Consider the following 17842-nt stretch of genomic DNA (forward strand, 5'->3'; position numbering starts at 1 on the left):
TATCTATCCTCTCTCCTCCACTCATCTATCTATCCTCTCTCCTCCACTCATCTATCTATCCTCTCTCCTCCCCTCATCTATCTATCCTCTCTCCTCCCCTCATCTATCTCTCCTCTCTCCTCCCCTCATCTATCTCTCCTCTCTCCTCCCCTCATCTATCTCTCCTCTCATCTATCTATCCTCTCTCCTCCCCTCATCTATCTATCCTCTCTCCTCCCCTCCTCTATCGATCCTCTCTCCTCCCCTCGTCTGTCTATCCTCTCTCCTCATCTGTCTCTCATCTCTCCTCCCCTCATCTGTCTATCCTCTCTCCTCCCCTGATCTGCCTCCTCTTTCTCCTCCCCTCCTCCCCTCATCTGTTTATCCTCTCTCCTCCCCTCATCTGTCTATCCTCTCTCCTCCCCTCATCTATCTATCCTCTCTCCTCCGCTCATCTATCTATCCTCTATCCTCCCCTCATCTGTCTATCCTCTCTCCTCATCTGTCTCTCTTCTCTCCTCCCCTCATCTGTCTATCCTCTCTCCTCCCCTGATCTGTCTCCTCTTTCTCCTCCCCTCCTCTATCTCTCCTCTCTCCTCATCTGTCTCTCTTCTCTCCTCCCCTCATCTGTCTATCCTCTCCTCATCTGTTTCTTCTCTCTTCTCCATCTATCTATCCTCTCTGCTCCCCTCATCTGTTTCTTCTCTCTTCCCCTCATCTATCTATCCTCTGCTCTCATCTGTTTCTCCTCTCTCTTCTCCTCATCTCTCTCTCCTCTCTGCTCATCTATTTATCCTCTCTCTTCCCCTCATCTATCTATTCTCTCTGCTCATCTGTTTCTCCTCTCTCTTCCCCTCATCTATCTCTCCTCTCTCCTCATCTATCTCTCCTCTCTCCTCATCTATCTCTCCTCTCTCCTCATCTGTTTCTCCTCTCGCTTGCCCTCATCTATCTCTCCTCATCTGTCTCTCTTCTCCTCTCAGAGTGCATTGTTTCCACTACCTGATTCCCCTGGCCAAGCAGGGAAACTATGCCATAGTGGCCAACGTGGAGAGCATGGACTACGACCCCTTGGTGGTCAAACTCAACAAGGACATCAGCGCCATCGAGGAGGTGATGGGCGCCGCGCTGCAGCAGCACAAGTTCCAGTACATCTTTGAAGGTAAGTCTGTTGTTGTGGGTCGTCCATGATAATGTCATGTGTTGAGAATGTCATTATATTGATTCTATTGGCTTAATGTACTTGTTTCACCTGACTGTGCTCAGGTCAATGTGTGCCTGTATTGTCCCTGTGTCTTTTGGGGGTACAAATGTCCACTGCGGTGATCAATAAAAGTGTTGACTACTGGGATGTATTCTGCAGTATCTGACTGGTATGTGTTTTCTCTCTCTTCACGTTCTCTTGCACTTTCTCTTCTTTCCTCTCGTCTCTCGTCTCTCTCTCTCTCTCTCTCTCTCTCTCTCTCTCTCTCTCTCTCTCTCTCTCTCGTCTCTCCTCTCTCTCTTTTCTCTTCTCTCATCTCTCTCTTCTCTCCTCTCTTCTCCTCTCTCTCTCTTCTCTTCTCTCCTCTCATCTCTCTCCTCTCGTCTCTCCTCTCTCTCTCTTCTCTCCTCTCGTCTCTCTCTTCTCTCATCTCTCTCCTCTCGTCTCTCATCTCTCTTCTCTCGTCTCCTCTCTCTTTTCTCTTCTTTTCTCTCCTCTTTCTTTTCTCTTCTCTCATTTCTCTCCTCTCGTCTCTCTCTCTCTTCTCTCTTTTGTGCTCTCTGTCTCCCTCTCTCCCCTTCTCGCACTCTCTCTCCCTCTCTATCTTCTATTCTCTCCTCTCTGTCTGTCTCTCTCTCTTCTCTTCTCGAGCTCTCTGTCTCTCTCTCTCTCTCTCTCTCTCTGTCTGTCTGCCTCTCTCTGTCTGTCTCTCTCTGTCTGTCTCTGTCTGTCTGTAGGTCTTGGCCACCTGATCTCCTGTATTCTGATCAATGGAGCCCAGTACTTTAAGAGGATCAGTGAGTCTGGCATCAAGAAGATGTGTAGGAACATCTTTGTCCTGCAGCAGAACCTCACCAACATCACCATGTCTAGAGAGGCCGACTTGGACTTCGCTAGGTGAGACATACACACAGGAAGGGGACAAGAAAGACAGGGTAAGAGATGGATAAACAGGACGGAAGGATAGAGAGGGGAGACAAAGGGCTAGAAATAGCAAAGAGGATGAGAGAAGAGGAGGGCAGATCAAAGTAGAGAGAGAGAGATAATCTAAGTTATTCAGTGGGATGCTGTGTCTCAGAAGGACACAGGACAGCTTTATTTGGACGGATCAATGTGTAATCGTTGTCTTCCTGCCCTCTGTCCCTCTCTCTCGCTGTACCTCTCTTCTGCAGTCCTTCTTTCTCGCTCCCTTTCTCCCCCTCTGTTCTGCATGTTCAACCAGCATACAGAACTGCACCAATCTACACCCCATGAGTGAGTGAGAGCACCAGATGGGAGGGGGTACAGTGCATTCAGAAACTATTCAGACCCCTTGACTTTTTCAACATTATTTTACGTTGCGACCTTATCCTCAAATCGATAAAAACATTGTGTTATCCTCATCAATCTACTCACAATACTGTATTCCATAATGACAAACCAAAAACAGGTTTTTAGTCATTTTTGCCAGTTTATAAAAAATAAAAAATCTCATTTACAGAAGTATTCAGACCCTTTACTCAGTACTTTGTTGAAGCATCTTTGGCAGCAATTATTCTTGGGTATGACGCTACAAGCTTGGCACACCTGTATTTGGGGAGTTTCTCCTATTCTTCTCTGCAGATCCTCTCAAGCTCTGTCAGGTTTTCATCAAGGATCTCTTGTAATTTGCTTTATTTATCTTTCCCTCGATCCTGACTAGTCTCCCAGTCCCTGCCGCTGAAAAACATCCCCACAACATGACGCTGCCACCACCATGCTTCACTGTAGGGATGGTGCCATGTTTCCACCAGACGTGACACTTGGCTTTCAGGCCAAAGAGTTCAATCTTGGTTTCATCAGAACAGAGAATCTTGTTTCTCATGGTCTGAGAGTCTTTAGGTTCCTTTTGGCGAGCTCCAAGCGGGCTGTCATGTGCCTTTTACTGAGGAGTGGCTTCCATCTAGCCACTCTAACATCTAGCCACTCTAAGGTCTGATTGGTGGAGTGCTGCAGAGATGGTTGTCCTTCTGGAAGGTTCTCCCATCTCCACAGAGGAACTCTGGAGCTCTGTCAGAGTGACCATCGGGTTCTTGGTCACCTCCCTGACCAAGGCCTTTCGCCCCCTATTGATCGGTTTGGCTGGGCGACCAGCTCTTGGAAGAGTTTTGGTGGTTTCAAACTTCTTCCATTTATTTAAGAATGATGGAGGCCACTGTGTTCTTGGGGACCTTCAATAATGCAGAAATGTTTTGTTACCCTTCCCCAGATCTGTGCCTCGACACAATCCTGTCTCAGAGCTCTACGGACAATTCCTTTGACCTCATGGTTTGGTCTTTGCTCTGACATGCACTGTCAACTGTGGGACCTTATATAGACAGGGGTGTGCTTTTGCAAATCATGTCCAATCAATTGTATTTACCACAGGTGGCTCAATTCTGAGTCTCATAACAAAGGGTCTGAATACTTAAGTAAATACGTTTTCTTTTATTTATTTGACAACATAAAACCTGTTTTCGCTTTGTCATTATGGGGTATTGTGATGTCATTATGGGGTATTGTGTGTAGATTGATGAGGGGAAAAAGTAATATAATCCATTTTAGAATAAGGCCGTAACGTAATAAAATGTGGAAAAAGTCAAGGGGTCTGAATACTTTCTGAATGCACTTTAGGTCAATAAATCCCTCACCAAATGTCCACCAGTGTCCTCCAACACCACTGACATGTGACTGGTGTTTTGACATATTAACAGGAATATAGTGTGTGATGAACACCCTTTGCACACCTTTCTGATGTGGTGGAAAGCGTTTATGTACCAATACGGTAAATTAGCGTTGTCAGCTTATATATTGAACACTGTTAGCCCAGCCTTTTATTTACCAGTTCACCCCTGTGATGTTATCAGTGCTCTTCTACCAGAGGCATTATAAGGGAACTTGACATGTCCTTTCAGGTATTTTTCTGGAGACTTCAATATATCAATATATTTTCACCAAACATAAAACAATACAAGGTCATTTTATGGACTCGTTGGACTGTAAACCAAAAGGCTTAAGACACCTAATCAAAGTCTAGGCTACCTCAATCCCCCCAAAACCCAATCTGATGACGTTAGATTTTCACTAGCTTTGCCAATCTCCATGCGATGTCCTTCTCTACAATGTATGTCAGTCGGATGCCGTCTTGTCTGTGAATGTGTGTACAACAGGGTTTCCCAAACCCGGTCCAGGGGCCCCACCTCGGTGCAGGCTTTGGTTTTTGCCTCAGTGCTACACAGCTGAATCAATTAACCAACTCATCATCAAGCGTTGATTATTTGAGTCAGCTGTGTAGTGCTGGGGCAAAAACTAAAACGTGCACCCAGGGGGGGCCCCAAGACAGAGTTTTGGAAACGTCGAAGACCCCGGTGATAACTGTGCTGGCTTGAAGGAGTTTTGGAAACGTCGAAGACCCCGGTGATAACTGTGCTGGCTTGACAGAGTTTTGGAAACGTCGAAGACCCCGGTGATAACTGTGCTGGCTTGACGGAGTTTTGGAAACGTTGAAGACCCCGGTGATAACTGTGCTGGCTTGAAGGAGTTTTGGAAACGTTGAAGACCCCGGTGATAACTGTGCTGGCTTGACAGAGTTTTGGAAACGTTGAAGACCCCGGTGATAACTGTGCTGGCTTGAAGGAGTTTTGGAAACGTCGAAGACCCCGGTGATAACTGTGCTGGCTTGAAGGAGTTTGTCTCGTTAGGGTCTTGCCTAGCTCCATAGCGGTGCTGTTGTCTGATGGCAGGATAGTAGTATAGAGGGGCCCGGCGGAGCCTTGGTTCGTCTGTTATTTCTACTCCCTTTCACCTCCACAGTATGTGGGATGGTCTCTCTCTTTCTCTGTTTCTTTCTCATTCATTCTCTCATTAATTTATTCTCTCTCGCTCTCTCTGCCTCACTCTCTTCGACTCCCTCTCTTGCCGTCTCGCGCTCTCTCTGCCTCACTCTCTTCGACTCCCTCTCTCTTCGACTCTCTCTCTCTCGCCGTCTCTCTCTCTCTTGCCGTCTCTCTCTCTCTCTCTCACTCTCTCTCATTACATCTCTCTCTCTTTCTCTCTCTCTCTCTCTCTCCCTCTCATTACATCTCTCTCTTTCTCTCATGTATTCTCTCTCTGATGACAGTGTGGGTGCTGTAGGGGTTGATACATCTCTCTGATGACAGTGTGGCACCTGTAGGGGTTGATACATCTCTCTTTCTCTGATGACAGTGTGGGTGCTGTAGGGGTTGATACATCTCTCTGATGACAGTGTGGCTCCTGTAGGGGTTGATACATCTCTCTTTCTCTGATGACAGTGTGGGTGCTGTAGGGGTTGATACATCTCTCTGATGACAGTGTGGCTCCTGTAGGGGTTGATACATCTCTCTGATGACAGTGTGGCTCCTGTAGGGGTTGATAAATCTCTCTGATGACAGTGTGGGTGCTGTAGGGGTTGATACATCTCTCTGATGACAGTGTGGCTCCTGTAGGGATTGATACATCTCTCTCTCTCTGATGACAGTGTGGGTGCTGTAGGGATTGATACATCTCTCTCTCTGATGACAGTGTGGGTGCTGTAGGGGTTGATACATCTCTCTCTCTGATGACAGTGTGGGTGCTGTAGGGATTGATACATCTCTCTCTGATGACAGTGTGGGTGCTGTAGGGATTGATACATCTCTCTCTCTGATGACAGTGTGGGAGGACAACCTCTTTCAAAAGGCCAGAAAGAAGGGACAGAAAGAGGGAGAGTAAGAGAAGACAAGACATGTTCACCCTTCCTTCAGCCCAGTCTCAGAAGAACGACTGAATAAAGGGAAGAAAAGGCCAGGAGAATAAGAGAAGGAAAGAATAGTCAGTCATTGATTGAAGAACGGTAGAAGAGGAGGAATAGAGGAGAAAAGGCCAGGAGAATAAGAGAAGGAAAGAATAGTCAGTCATTGATTGAAGAACGGTAGAAGAGGAGGAATAGAGGAGAAAAGGCCAGGAGAATAAGAGAAGGAAAGAATAGTCAGTCATTGATTGAAGAACGGTAGAAGAGGAGGAATAGAGGAGAAAAGGCCAGGAGAATAAGAGAAGGAAAGAATAGTCAGTCATTGATTGAAGAACGGTAGAAGAGGAGGAATAGAGGAGAAAAGGCCAGGAGAATAAGAGAAGGAAAGAATAGTCAGTCATTGATTGAAGAACTGTAGAAGAGGAGGAATAGAGGAGAAGGCCGTGGTGCTGTGAGTGGCTCCTGTGGTTGACCCTGGAAAGGACACAGTAATAACCATCGATCCCAATTACAACTGAGAAGCCCAATGACCAGCAGCACTGTAGCTAGCTCTACCCAATGAAACACACATATATATATATACACACACACATATATATACTGTATACACACACACACACACATATATATATATATATATATATATATATATATATATATATACAGTGCCTTGCGAAAGTATTCGGCCCCCTTGAACTTTGCGACCTTTTGCCACATTTCAGGTGAAGAATCAACAGCAAGTGGGACACAATCATGAAGTGGAACGACATTTATTGGATATTTCAAACTTTTTTAACAAATCAAAAACTAAAAAATTGGGCGTGCAAAATTATTCAGCCCCTTTACTTTCAGTGCAGCAAACTCTCTCCAGAAGTTCAGTGAGGATCTCTGAATGATCCAATGTTGACCTAAATGACTAATGATGATAAATACAATCCACCTGTGTGTAATCAAGTCTCCGTATAAATGCACCTGCACTGTGATTGTCTCAGAGGTCCGTTAAAAGCGCAGAGAGCATCATGAAGAACAAGGAACACACCAGGCAGGTCCGAGATACTGTTGTGAAGAAGTTTAAAGCCGGATTTGGATACAAAAAGATTTCCCAAGCTTTAAACATCCCAAGGAGCACTGTGCAAGCGATAATATTGAAATGGAAGGAGTATCAGACCACTGCAAATCTACCAAGACCTGGCCGTCCCTCTAAACTTTCAGCTCATACAAGGAGAAGACTGATCAGAGATGCAGCCAAGAGGCCCATGATCACTCTGGATGAACTGCAGAGATCTACAGCTGAGGTGGGAGACTCTGTCCATAGGACAACAATCAGTCGTATATTGCACAAATCTGGCCTTTATGGAAGAGTGGCAAGAAGAAAGCCATTTCTTAAAGATATCCATAAAAAGTGTCATTTAAAGTTTGCCTCAAGCCACCTGGGAGACACACCAAACATGTGGAAGAAGGTGCTCTGGTCAGATGAAACCAAAATTGAACTTTTTGGCAACAATGCAAAACGTTATGTTTGGCGTAAAAGCAACACAGCTCATCACCCTGAACACACCATCCCCACTGTCAAACATGGTGGTGGCAGCATCATGGTTTGGGCCTGCTTTTCTTCAGCAGGGACAGGGAAGATGGTTAAAATTGATGGGAAGATGGATGGAGCCAAATACAGGACCATTCTGGAAGAAAACCTGATGGAGTCTGCAAAAGACCTGAGACTGGGACGGAGATTTGTCTTCCAACAAGACAATGATCCAAAACATAAAGCAAAATCTACAATGGAATGGTTCAAAAATAAACATATCCAGGTGTTAGAATGGCCAAGTCAAAGTCCAGACCTGAATCCAATCGAGAATCTGTGGAAAGAACTGAAAACTGCTGTTCACAAATGCTCTCCATCCAACCTCACTGAGCTCGAGCTGTTTTGCAAGGAGGAATGGGAAAAAATTTCAGTCTCTCGATGTGCAAAACTGATAGAGACATACCCCAAGCGACTTACAGCTGTAATCGCAGCAAAAGGTGGCGCTACAAAGTATTAACTTAAGGGGGCTGAATAATTTTGCACGCCCAATTTTTCAGTTTTTGATTTGTTAAAAAAGTTTTAAATATCCAATAAATGTCGTTCCACTTCATGATTGTGTCCCCCTTGTTGTTGATTCTTCACAAAAAAATACAGTTTTATATCTTTGTTTGAAGCCTGAAAAGCCTGGCAAAAGGTCGCAAAGTTCAAGGGGGCCGAATACTTTCGCAAGTCACTGTATATATATATATATATATATATATATATATATATATATATATATATATATATATATATATATATATATACACACACACATGTATATATACACACACACACACACATACATATATATACACACACACACACACACACACACACACACACACATATATACACACACACTCACACATACATATATATACACACACACACACACACACATATATACACACACACACATATATATACACACACACATATATATATACACACACACACACACACACACACACGCACACAGATATATGCACACAGATATATATACATACACACACACATATATACACACACAGAGTTCTGTGTGAAGTGGAAGGGTATGGAAACAGTGGCACCCAGTGGTCAAAGCTACAGTAGCTACTGCATATCTGTAATCAAGGCACAGGCCCTGAAATACTGCTGAAATGTCACATTTCAATGCTGGTGTGTTGAACTTTGTGTGACTGTTTGTTCAAATGTAATCTGTAGATATCAGGTTGAATTAATTCATTTTCATTTTTGTTGTAACCGTTTCTGTAGTCTTTCAGGGCCTGTTATATAGGTCTGTGTGTGTGGTGTGAGGCGTGTCTGTGTGTGTGGTGTGAGGCGTGTCTGTGTGTGTGGTGTGAGGCGTGTCTGTGTGTGTGGTGTGAGGCGTGTGTGTGGTGTGAGGCGTGTCTGTGTGTGTGGTGTGAGGCGTGTCTGTGTGTGTGGTGTGAGGCGTGTCTGTGTGTGTGGTGTGAGGCGTGTCTGTGTGTGTGGTGTGAGGCGTGTCTGTGTGTGTGATGTGAGGCGTGTCTGTGTGTGTGATGTGAGGCGTGTCTGTGTGTGTGATGTGAGGCGTGTCTGTGTGTGTGACCTTGACCCAATATGCTTAGTCAGGCATAGTGTGCCCTGTTACACACACACAAACACACACACAGTGAGTGGCAGACACACATGCAGTGAGTGGCAGACACACACACAGAGAGTGGCACACACACACACATAGAGTGGCAGACACACACACACACAGAGAGAGAGTGGCAGACACATATACACAGAGTCACACACACACACCATCTGCTCAGAGACAGCTCTAGAGCCAGGTCCCATCCCATAGACTTGGACATGTCACTGGAACCTCTGATAAACCTCACATCTGTGTTTGTGTGTGTGTGGTTGTCTTTCTCTCTCCCCTCCATCTCTCTATCTCTGTCTCTCTCTATTTCTCTCTCTTCCCCCATTACTCCTCTCTTTCTCTCTCCCCTCCATTTCTCTCTCTCTCTGTCTCTCTCTCTTTCTCTCTCTTGTCCCCATTACATTACCTCTCTTTCTCTCTCCCGCCTTTCCTCCCTCACTCTGCTGCTGTTTTTGGTTTTCTGCCACTGCAGGAGAGATAGATAGGGAGGGAGAGGGATGGATTGAGATAAAGAGAGAGCGGGATGGAGAGAGAGAGAGAGGATGGATTGAGATAAAGAGAGAGCGGGATGGAGAGAGAGAGAGGATGGATTGAGATAAAGAGAGAGCGGGATGGAGAGAGAGAGAGAGGATGGATCAAAGATGTTGTGAAATAAATGGATGATGTGAACTTGGAGACCTCCTCTCCAGCTGTCTCCCAGATATACTGTCAGTCCACCAGCCGGGAATCTGCCCAACAACTGCACTCTAACATTGCCCTAACGTTGTAGAAGCGTTGTTAAAATATTATTTCCAGACATCTGCCTACATGCGCATCACGATGAATTAAAACAGACTGACAACATTTTATCGGCATTTCTTTTTAAGGTTACGTAGACATTGGAGCCAGTTGTAGTGGATCAATGATCATTATCACAGAACATTGGAATGACTTTGACGTCACGCTGACATATTGTTTCTGAGACATGGACCTTCTAGCTGGATGTTCTAGCCACCCAGGTGTTTGGTCTAGTCTAGTGGATCAATGTGCCTCAAAACATCAACATCTCTCTGGTGTGTGTGTGTGTGTGTGTGTGTGTGTGTGTGTGTGTGTGTGTGTGTGTGTGTGTGTGTGTGTGTGTGTGTGTGTGTGTGTGTGTGTGTGTGTGTGTGTGTGTGTGTGTGTGTGTGTGTGTGTGTGTGTGTGTGTGTGTGTGTGATCACACTGCGGCTGTTTAGCCATTCAGCACACACAGGTTGACTTACAGGGAATTATCATTCTGTTGAAACAAGCACTTTTATGAGAGGGAGGGGTGGGTGAGAGAGAGAGACAGGGTTGGTATGTTCATTGTCTTACCTTTAGGAGATGGAGGGAGAGAGAGGGACAGGGTTGGTTAGTATATTGTCTTACCTTTAGGAGATGGAGGGAGAGGGACAGGGTTGGTTAGTATATTGTCTTACCTTTAGGAGAGGGAGAGAGAGGGACAGGATTGGTTAGTATATTGTCTTACCTTTAGGAGAGGGAGAGAGAGGGACAGGGTTGGTTAGTATATTGTCTTACCTTTAGGAGAGGGAGGGAGGGAGAGAGGGGGACAGGGTTGGTTAGTATATTGTCTTACCTTTAGGAGAGGGAGGGAGAGAGAGTGACAGGGTTGGTTAGTATATTGTCCTACCTTTATGAGAGGGAGGGAGGGAGAGTGTGGGGGACAGGGTTGGTTAGTATATTGTCTTACCTTTAGGAGAGGGAGGGAGGGAGGGAGGGTTGGTTAGTATATTGTCTTACCTTTAGGAGAGGGAGGGAGGGAGGGAGAGAGAGGGACAGGGTTGGTTAGTATATTGTCTTACCTTTAGGAGATGGAGGGAGGGAGACAGGGTTGGTTAGTATATTGTCTTACCTTTAGGAGAGGGAGGTAGGGAGGGAGGGAGGGAGAGAGAGAGAGGGACAGGGTTGGTTAGTATATTGTCTTACCTTTAGGAGAGGGAGGGAGGGAGAATGTGGGGGACAGGGTTGGTTAGTATATTGTCTTACCTTTAGGGGAGGGAGGGAGGGAGGGAGGGAGGGTATAGAGGGAGGGAGGGAGAGGGGAGGGAGGGTTAGTATATTGTCTTACCTTTAGGAGAGGGAGGGAGGGAGGGAGAGAGAGGGACAGGGTTGGTTAGTATATTGTCTTACCTTTAGGAGATGGAGGGAGGGAGACAGGGTTGGTTAGTATATTGTCTTACCTTTAGGAGAGGGAGGTAGGGAGGGAGGGAAGGAGAGAGAGAGAGGGACAGGGTTGGTTAGTATATTGTCTTACCTTTAGGAGATGGAGGGAGAGAGACAGGGATGGTTAGTAAATTGTCTTACCTTTAGGAGAGGGAGGGAGAGAGGCAGAGAGAGGTACAGGGTTGGTTAGTATATTGTCTTACCTTTAGGAGAGGGAGGGAGGGAGGGAGGGAGAGAGAGGTACAGGGTTGGTTAGTATATTCTCTTACCTTTAGGAGAGGGAGGGAGGGAGAGAGAGGGACAGGGTTGGTTAGTATATTGTCTTACCTTTAGGAGAGGGAGTGAGAGAGAGGGACAGGGTTGGTTTGTTTGTTGTCTGTCCTTGAGTAGATGGAGAGAGAGAGAGGGACAGGGTTGGTTAGTATATTGTCTTACCTTTAGGAAAGGGAGGGAGAGTGAGAGAGTGGAGGGGTGGGTGGGTGAGAGGGATGGACAACGTTGGTTAGTATATTGTCTTACCTTTAGGAGAGGGAGGGAGGGAGGGAGGGAGGGAGGGAGGGAGGGAGGGAGGGACAGGGTTGGCTAGAATCTTGTCTTACGTTTAGGAGAGGGAGGGAGAGGGACAGGGTTGGTTAGTATATTGTCTTTCCTTTAGGAGAGGGAGGGAGGGAGGGAGGGACAGGGTTGGTTAGTATATTGTCTTACCTTTAGGAGAGGGAGTGAGAGAGAGAGAGAGAGGGAGAGGGTTGGTTAGTATATTGTCTTACCTTTAGGAGAGGGAGTGAGAGTGAGAGAGAGCAGGGGTGGGGTGGGTGAGAGGGATGGACAGGGTTGGTTAGTATATTGTCTTACCTTTAGGAGACGGAGGGAGGGAGGGAGGGACAGGGTTGGTTAGTATATTGTCTTCTAGATGGACTACTAGGGAGGGGTATGTATTGTGTGAAAAACGTCTGTTTGTTTGAGGGGGTTGTGTCTAGAAAACTCTGTGCGTGTAACATCCAATCATAAGAGTGACAGTTGGTTTACACTCTCTCTGACATCCAATCACACCCCCAGTGAGATACCCTGTGACCCCTGTCTCTAGCCTGTCCTGTTATCCTCCTAGCATTACATGCTAACACAGCTTCCATGATAAGCAAGTGAATCATTAGCCTTCAGAGCTAGCCCATTATTGTCTGACAGACATGGACGGTGCAGATGTCACGGGGTTGAGTGGAAACGCGGAGGTGTCTGGTGAACAGCTCAGCAGAGGGAGCCTGTGGTAAAATTCAGTTTAACCGTGTTGTCAAGGTGACAGGGCTGGGGCAGAGTCGACTCACCCCAGCTTTAATAACTACAGCTGACGGCTATGATAAACTGTTTGTGTTTAGCGCTTGTGTCTCAGTCTTTCTCTCCCTCCTTACCTATCTGTCAATAGCAGGGGCGAAGTGGTGTTCGTTCCGTCTGGTTCCTCTATTTGTACAGTTGATGTGACTACTTATCTGTCCTTAGTTGCATTGCAGTAGCTGCTTTCTCTGAGGTAAGTTTAGAGTTAGTGACTTTCCCATCTTGAGCTAACGTGGTGTTAACTTGCGCTGTTTACAAAGTGGAAAATGACTTGTCGTCTTTGAGCTATCCACTCTCTTTGAACATGAGTCTTCCTGTCTGTCTGTGTCTGTGTCTGTCTGTGTCTCTCTGTGTCTCTCTTTCTTTCTATCTTTCTTTCTCACTCATAATGACTACACTGGTTATTGCTGATGAAGCTGCAGTGTCTCTGCATAGAGCTTCTCTAGTCACAAGAGGACAGAGGGAGCGAGAGGAGTGGGAAAACTTGACAGAGCTCTCATTTGCGTCAGGAGCCCTGGCATTTGTTACCGCGGCGACAAGCGTGCGTTCCGCTTGATGGAGAGAATCATCCTGAGAGAATCTCCTCCCTCCATCCTCTCCTCCACCCTATCCCTCGCTAACTAATGTGTTGTTCTCAACATGCTGACAGAGGCAACCTTAAATGACTTTAATATTGTACACACTGAAAATGAGAGGAAATGAATTGTGCTGATTCTTGTTTTCTCTCCTCTCTCTCTCTCCCACTTTCTCCCTTCTCTTTCTCTGTATCTTTCTCTCTCACCAGTGACATACATAGATCTTGGCCCCGTCCTCTGCCACATGCACCATAAATTTGCTTAATACTCTTTGTATACGAGGGGCTGCGCACGAAGGAGATGTGGGCTAATTAAAATGTAATGGCACACACACACACAGAGTTAGCGAGTGAGTGAGCGCTCTTGCAGGTGGTGGGTTGGGAGGGAGGGAGTGAGGGAGGCAGGGAGGGAGTGAGGGGCGGGTGGGAGGGAGGGAGGGGTGGGAGGGAGGGGCGGGTGGGAGGGAGGGAGGTGGAGGGAGGGAGGGAGGGAGGGAGGGAGGGAGGGAGGGAGGGAGGGAGGGAGGGAGGGAGGGAGGGGTGGGTGGGTGGTTGGCAAGTGGGGAAATGTGGACGACAGTGACGGTGGGTTCTGGAGTGTGTTTGACTGAGTGAAGCCGAATGCTGGTTTCCTTCATTATCTCCCCCTAATGGGTGAATAAAGGCTGGTGGGGGGCGAAGGTGTAAGAGCACAGAGAATTGAATCTGATTAACAGCTGATGTCGGGCAAATGACTTTCCAAGCACCTGGGTAATGACGTGGTTGTTTGGAGGAGTTTTTGGCATCTGGGGGGGGGGGGTTTGTCTCACACACCAACAGAACAATCTCTCTCACTCTCTCTCTCTCTCACTCACACACACACACACCCCACCCCCCTCACACACACACCCCACGCAGCACTTCCAACCTTCTCCCTGGTACAACAGCTGGGCAGGGTCCAGATAGCCAGGTGTCCAGTCAACATGACGACAGAGGGATGAGGCCCAGTAGAACAGGCCAAAGAGAGGACAGTATTGTGGGGCAACATGGAGATCCAGACATTGCCAATCAGTTTGTAGATAGATACCCCAAAATCCAAACCCAAAGGCTTGAAATGTCGTGCCAAGTGCCCTATAATAGACAGAAACATGGTATACCTGCAAACTGGGGTTATGTTCCAGATTGACTGCAGTCGGCAACTACTGACTGACTGATCTACAAATCACCTTGCATGCTAAATAACTCCTCACTATCACTTGATCTACAAATCACCTTGCATGCTAAATAACTCCTCACTATCACGTGTAGATCAGTCAGTTTGCTCAGTCACACAGTATATTAGACTTTCATATTCAGGACACAGGGAGGCAACCAAAGATAGGGCCTTAGAGAACATTATACACTATAGCCTTATAAACTGGTTTACAAACGGCCCAAACTGGAACAGCCTTGCCCAGATGTGAGAACACAAATATACCAACATTTATACAAAGTAAAGTTGTCAATTTTCACTCTTTTTCCCCACGTGTTTTATTCCTCCCCTGCTTTTCTACATCTCTTTGGGAACGGTGTGTGTGGGTTGTTAATTGTTCTCTTCAAAGCTTTCCCTTCTAAAAACAAACACATTTCTTTTCAGTTCACATAACTATGTCCTCCTGTGTGCAGCTAATCGCATGCAGTATCTGAGGAATGGGAGTGGTGTTTTGGACGTGAATAACACACACACACACACACAGTAGACACACACACACACACACAGTAGAAACACACAGTAGACACACGCGCACACACACACAGTAGACACACACACAGTCGACACACACACACACACACACACACAGTAGACACACACACACACAGTGGACACACACACACACAGTGGACACACACACACACAGTGGACACACACACAGATATACAGTGGAGACATGTGGTGCATATTTGAGAAGTGATAAGAACACTGTGCTGCCCATCAGGGGTTTCTCTGTGTCTCTGCCTGTGGCGAGCAAAGGAACCGGTATGACCCCTCATCAATATTGACGAGCTCATTGAGGGTGAGCATTGAAAAACGAACAGGGCCTTGGAGGGAGAGGGAGAGAGGAGAAGAGAGTGAGTATGCAAATAGTTCACAAACCAAGGGCAGAGAAAGAGAGAAATATAAAATAAATGAATCCCCACACACAGCTGTGAAAGTCTGTTCTTACTGGACCTAATTTCTCTCCATATTTGTCTCTCTCTCTCTCTCTCTCTCTCTCTCTCTCTCTCTCCATATTTGTTCTCTCTCTCTCTCTCTCTCTCTCTCTCTCCATATTTGTTCTCTCTCTCTCTCTGTGTCTCTCTGTCTCTCTCTCTCTGTCTCTCTCTGTTCTTCTTGCAATATTACAACAGCAGAAATAGCTTGACACAAAAAGCTGCAGAATTGTTCAGTCATTCCTACATAGGAAAATAACCATTTGGTTTAGTAATGGGAGAGGCTTAGAAATAATACAACAAGATAATAGTTAATCCTATTCAGGTACACACACACACACACACACACACACGAGATTTGCACCTGTGTGCTTGTGACTTCCTTGAGATTTCTCCTCCTGGACACAATGGAAGACTTTCCCTCAGCTTAGTCTTCCTCTCCCTGCTGCTTTGATGGACACCACTTTAAATCACCCTCTTTCTCTGGGCACAAAGAGCTGAGTTAAAGGAGGAGATGGGTGAAGAGATTGAGCTTCCCGATGCCCCCAGGTTTTGTGTGTGTGTGCGTGCGTGTGTGTGTCCTTTTGTGGGCACCTCTCATACCCATCCAAAACACCATTGTGGGAGTGTAATCTAAGTGAATGGGATTTCTCTACTAGCCAGTGGCGTATAGCGATGCTATCTGTCTGTCTTTGTGTCTGTGCTGCTGCTGCCCACACAGTCTCTGAGGTATTGGCCTGTTTAGCCCCAGAGCAGAGACATAGTCAGCCCTGCTCTATGCTACTCCCTAATGCATTCATATATCTTCTATATTTACATATATGTTTAATCTGTCTGCTTTGTAGGACAGGCTACCGATGCTACTGTAAACTTTGTGTTTTCCCTATTATTATGGACTAAACCACCATCAATATACAGTGCCTTGCGAAAGTATTCGGCCCCCTTGAACTTTGCGAACTTTTGCCACATTTCAGGCTTCAAACATAAAGATATAAAACTGTATTTTTTTTGTGAAGAATCAACAACAAGTGGGACACAATCATGAAGTGGAACAACATTTATTGGATATTTCAAACTTTTTTAACAAATCAAAAATCAAAATTATTCAGCCCCCTTAAGTTAATACTTTGTAGCGCCACCTTTTGCTGCGATTACAGCTGTAAGTCGCTTGGGGTATGTCTCTATCAGTTTTGCACATCGAGAGACTGAAATTTTTTCCCATTCCTCCTTGCAAAACAGCTTGAGCTCAGTGAGGTTGGATGGAGAGCATTTGTGAACAGCAGTTTTCAGTTCTTTCCACAGATTCTCGATTGGATTCAGGTCTGGACTTTGACTTGGCCATTCTAACACCTGGATATGTTTATTTTTGAACCATTCCATTGTAGATTTTGCTTTATGTTTTGGATCATTGTCTTGTTGGAAGACAAATCTCCGTCCCAGTCTCAGGTCTTTTGCAGACTCCATCAGGTTTTCTTCCAGAATGGTCCTGTATTTGGCTCCATCCATCTTCCCATCAATTTTAACCATCTTCCCTGTCCCTGCTGAAGAAAAGCAGGCCCAAACCATGATGCTGCCACCACCATGTTTGACAGTGGGGATGGTGATGAGCTGTGTTGCTTTTACGCCAAACATAACGTTTTGCATTGTTGCCAAAAAGTTCAATTTTGGTTTCATCTGACCAGAGCACCTTCTTCCACATGTTTGGTGTGTCTCCCAGGTGGCTTGTGGCAAACTTTAAACGACACTTTTTATGGATATCTTTAAGAAATGGCTTTCTTCTTGCCACTCTTCCATAAAAGCCAGATTTGTGCAATATACGACTGATTGTTGTCCTATGGACAGAGTCTCCCACCTCAGCTGTAGATCTCTGCAGTTCATCCAGAGTGATCATGGGCCTCTTGGCTGCATCTCTGATCAGTCTTCTCCTTGTATGAGCTGAAAGTTTAGAGGGACGGCCAGGTCTTGGTAGATTTGCAGTGGTCTGATACTCCTTCCATTTCAATATTATCGCTTGCACAGTGCTCCTTGGGATGTTTAAAGCTTGGGAAATCTTTTTGTATCCAAATCCGGCTTTAAACTTCTTCACAACAGTATCTCGGACCTGCCTGGTGTGTTCCTTGTTCTTCATGCTCTCTGCGCTTTTAACGGACCTCTGAGACTATCACAGTGCAGGTGCATTTATACGGAGACTTGATTACACACAGGTGGATTGTATTTATCATCATTAGTCATTTAGGTCAACATTGGATCATTCAGAGATCCTCACTGAACTTCTGGAGAGAGTTTGCTGCACTGAAAGTAAAGGGGCTGAATAATTTTGCACGCCCAATTTTTCAGTTTTTGATTTGTTAAAAAAGTTTGAAATATCCAATAAATGTCGTTCCACTTCATGATTGTGTCCCACTTGTTGTTGATTCTTCACAAAAAAATACAGTTTTATATCTTTATGTTTGAAGCCTGAAATGTGGCAAAAGGTCGCA

General features: G+C 45.8%; 1 protein-coding gene across 1 annotated transcript in view; it reads left to right on the forward strand.

The window, feature by feature from the left end:
- LOC139378421 (exocyst complex component 4-like) overlaps positions 1-17842 on the forward strand; it is a 247383-nt gene that overhangs the window by 224374 nt on the left and 5167 nt on the right. Inside the window, exons 16-17 of the mRNA XM_071120583.1 lie at positions 963-1141; positions 1921-2080. Coding sequence (XP_070976684.1) covers positions 963-1141; positions 1921-2080 — 339 coding nt within the window. The remainder of the gene's footprint in view (positions 1-962; positions 1142-1920; positions 2081-17842) is intronic.

The sequence above is a fragment of the Oncorhynchus clarkii genome, chromosome 21 (assembly GCF_045791955.1).
Source record: "Oncorhynchus clarkii lewisi isolate Uvic-CL-2024 chromosome 21, UVic_Ocla_1.0, whole genome shotgun sequence".
Taxonomy (NCBI): Eukaryota; Metazoa; Chordata; class Actinopteri; order Salmoniformes; family Salmonidae; genus Oncorhynchus; species Oncorhynchus clarkii.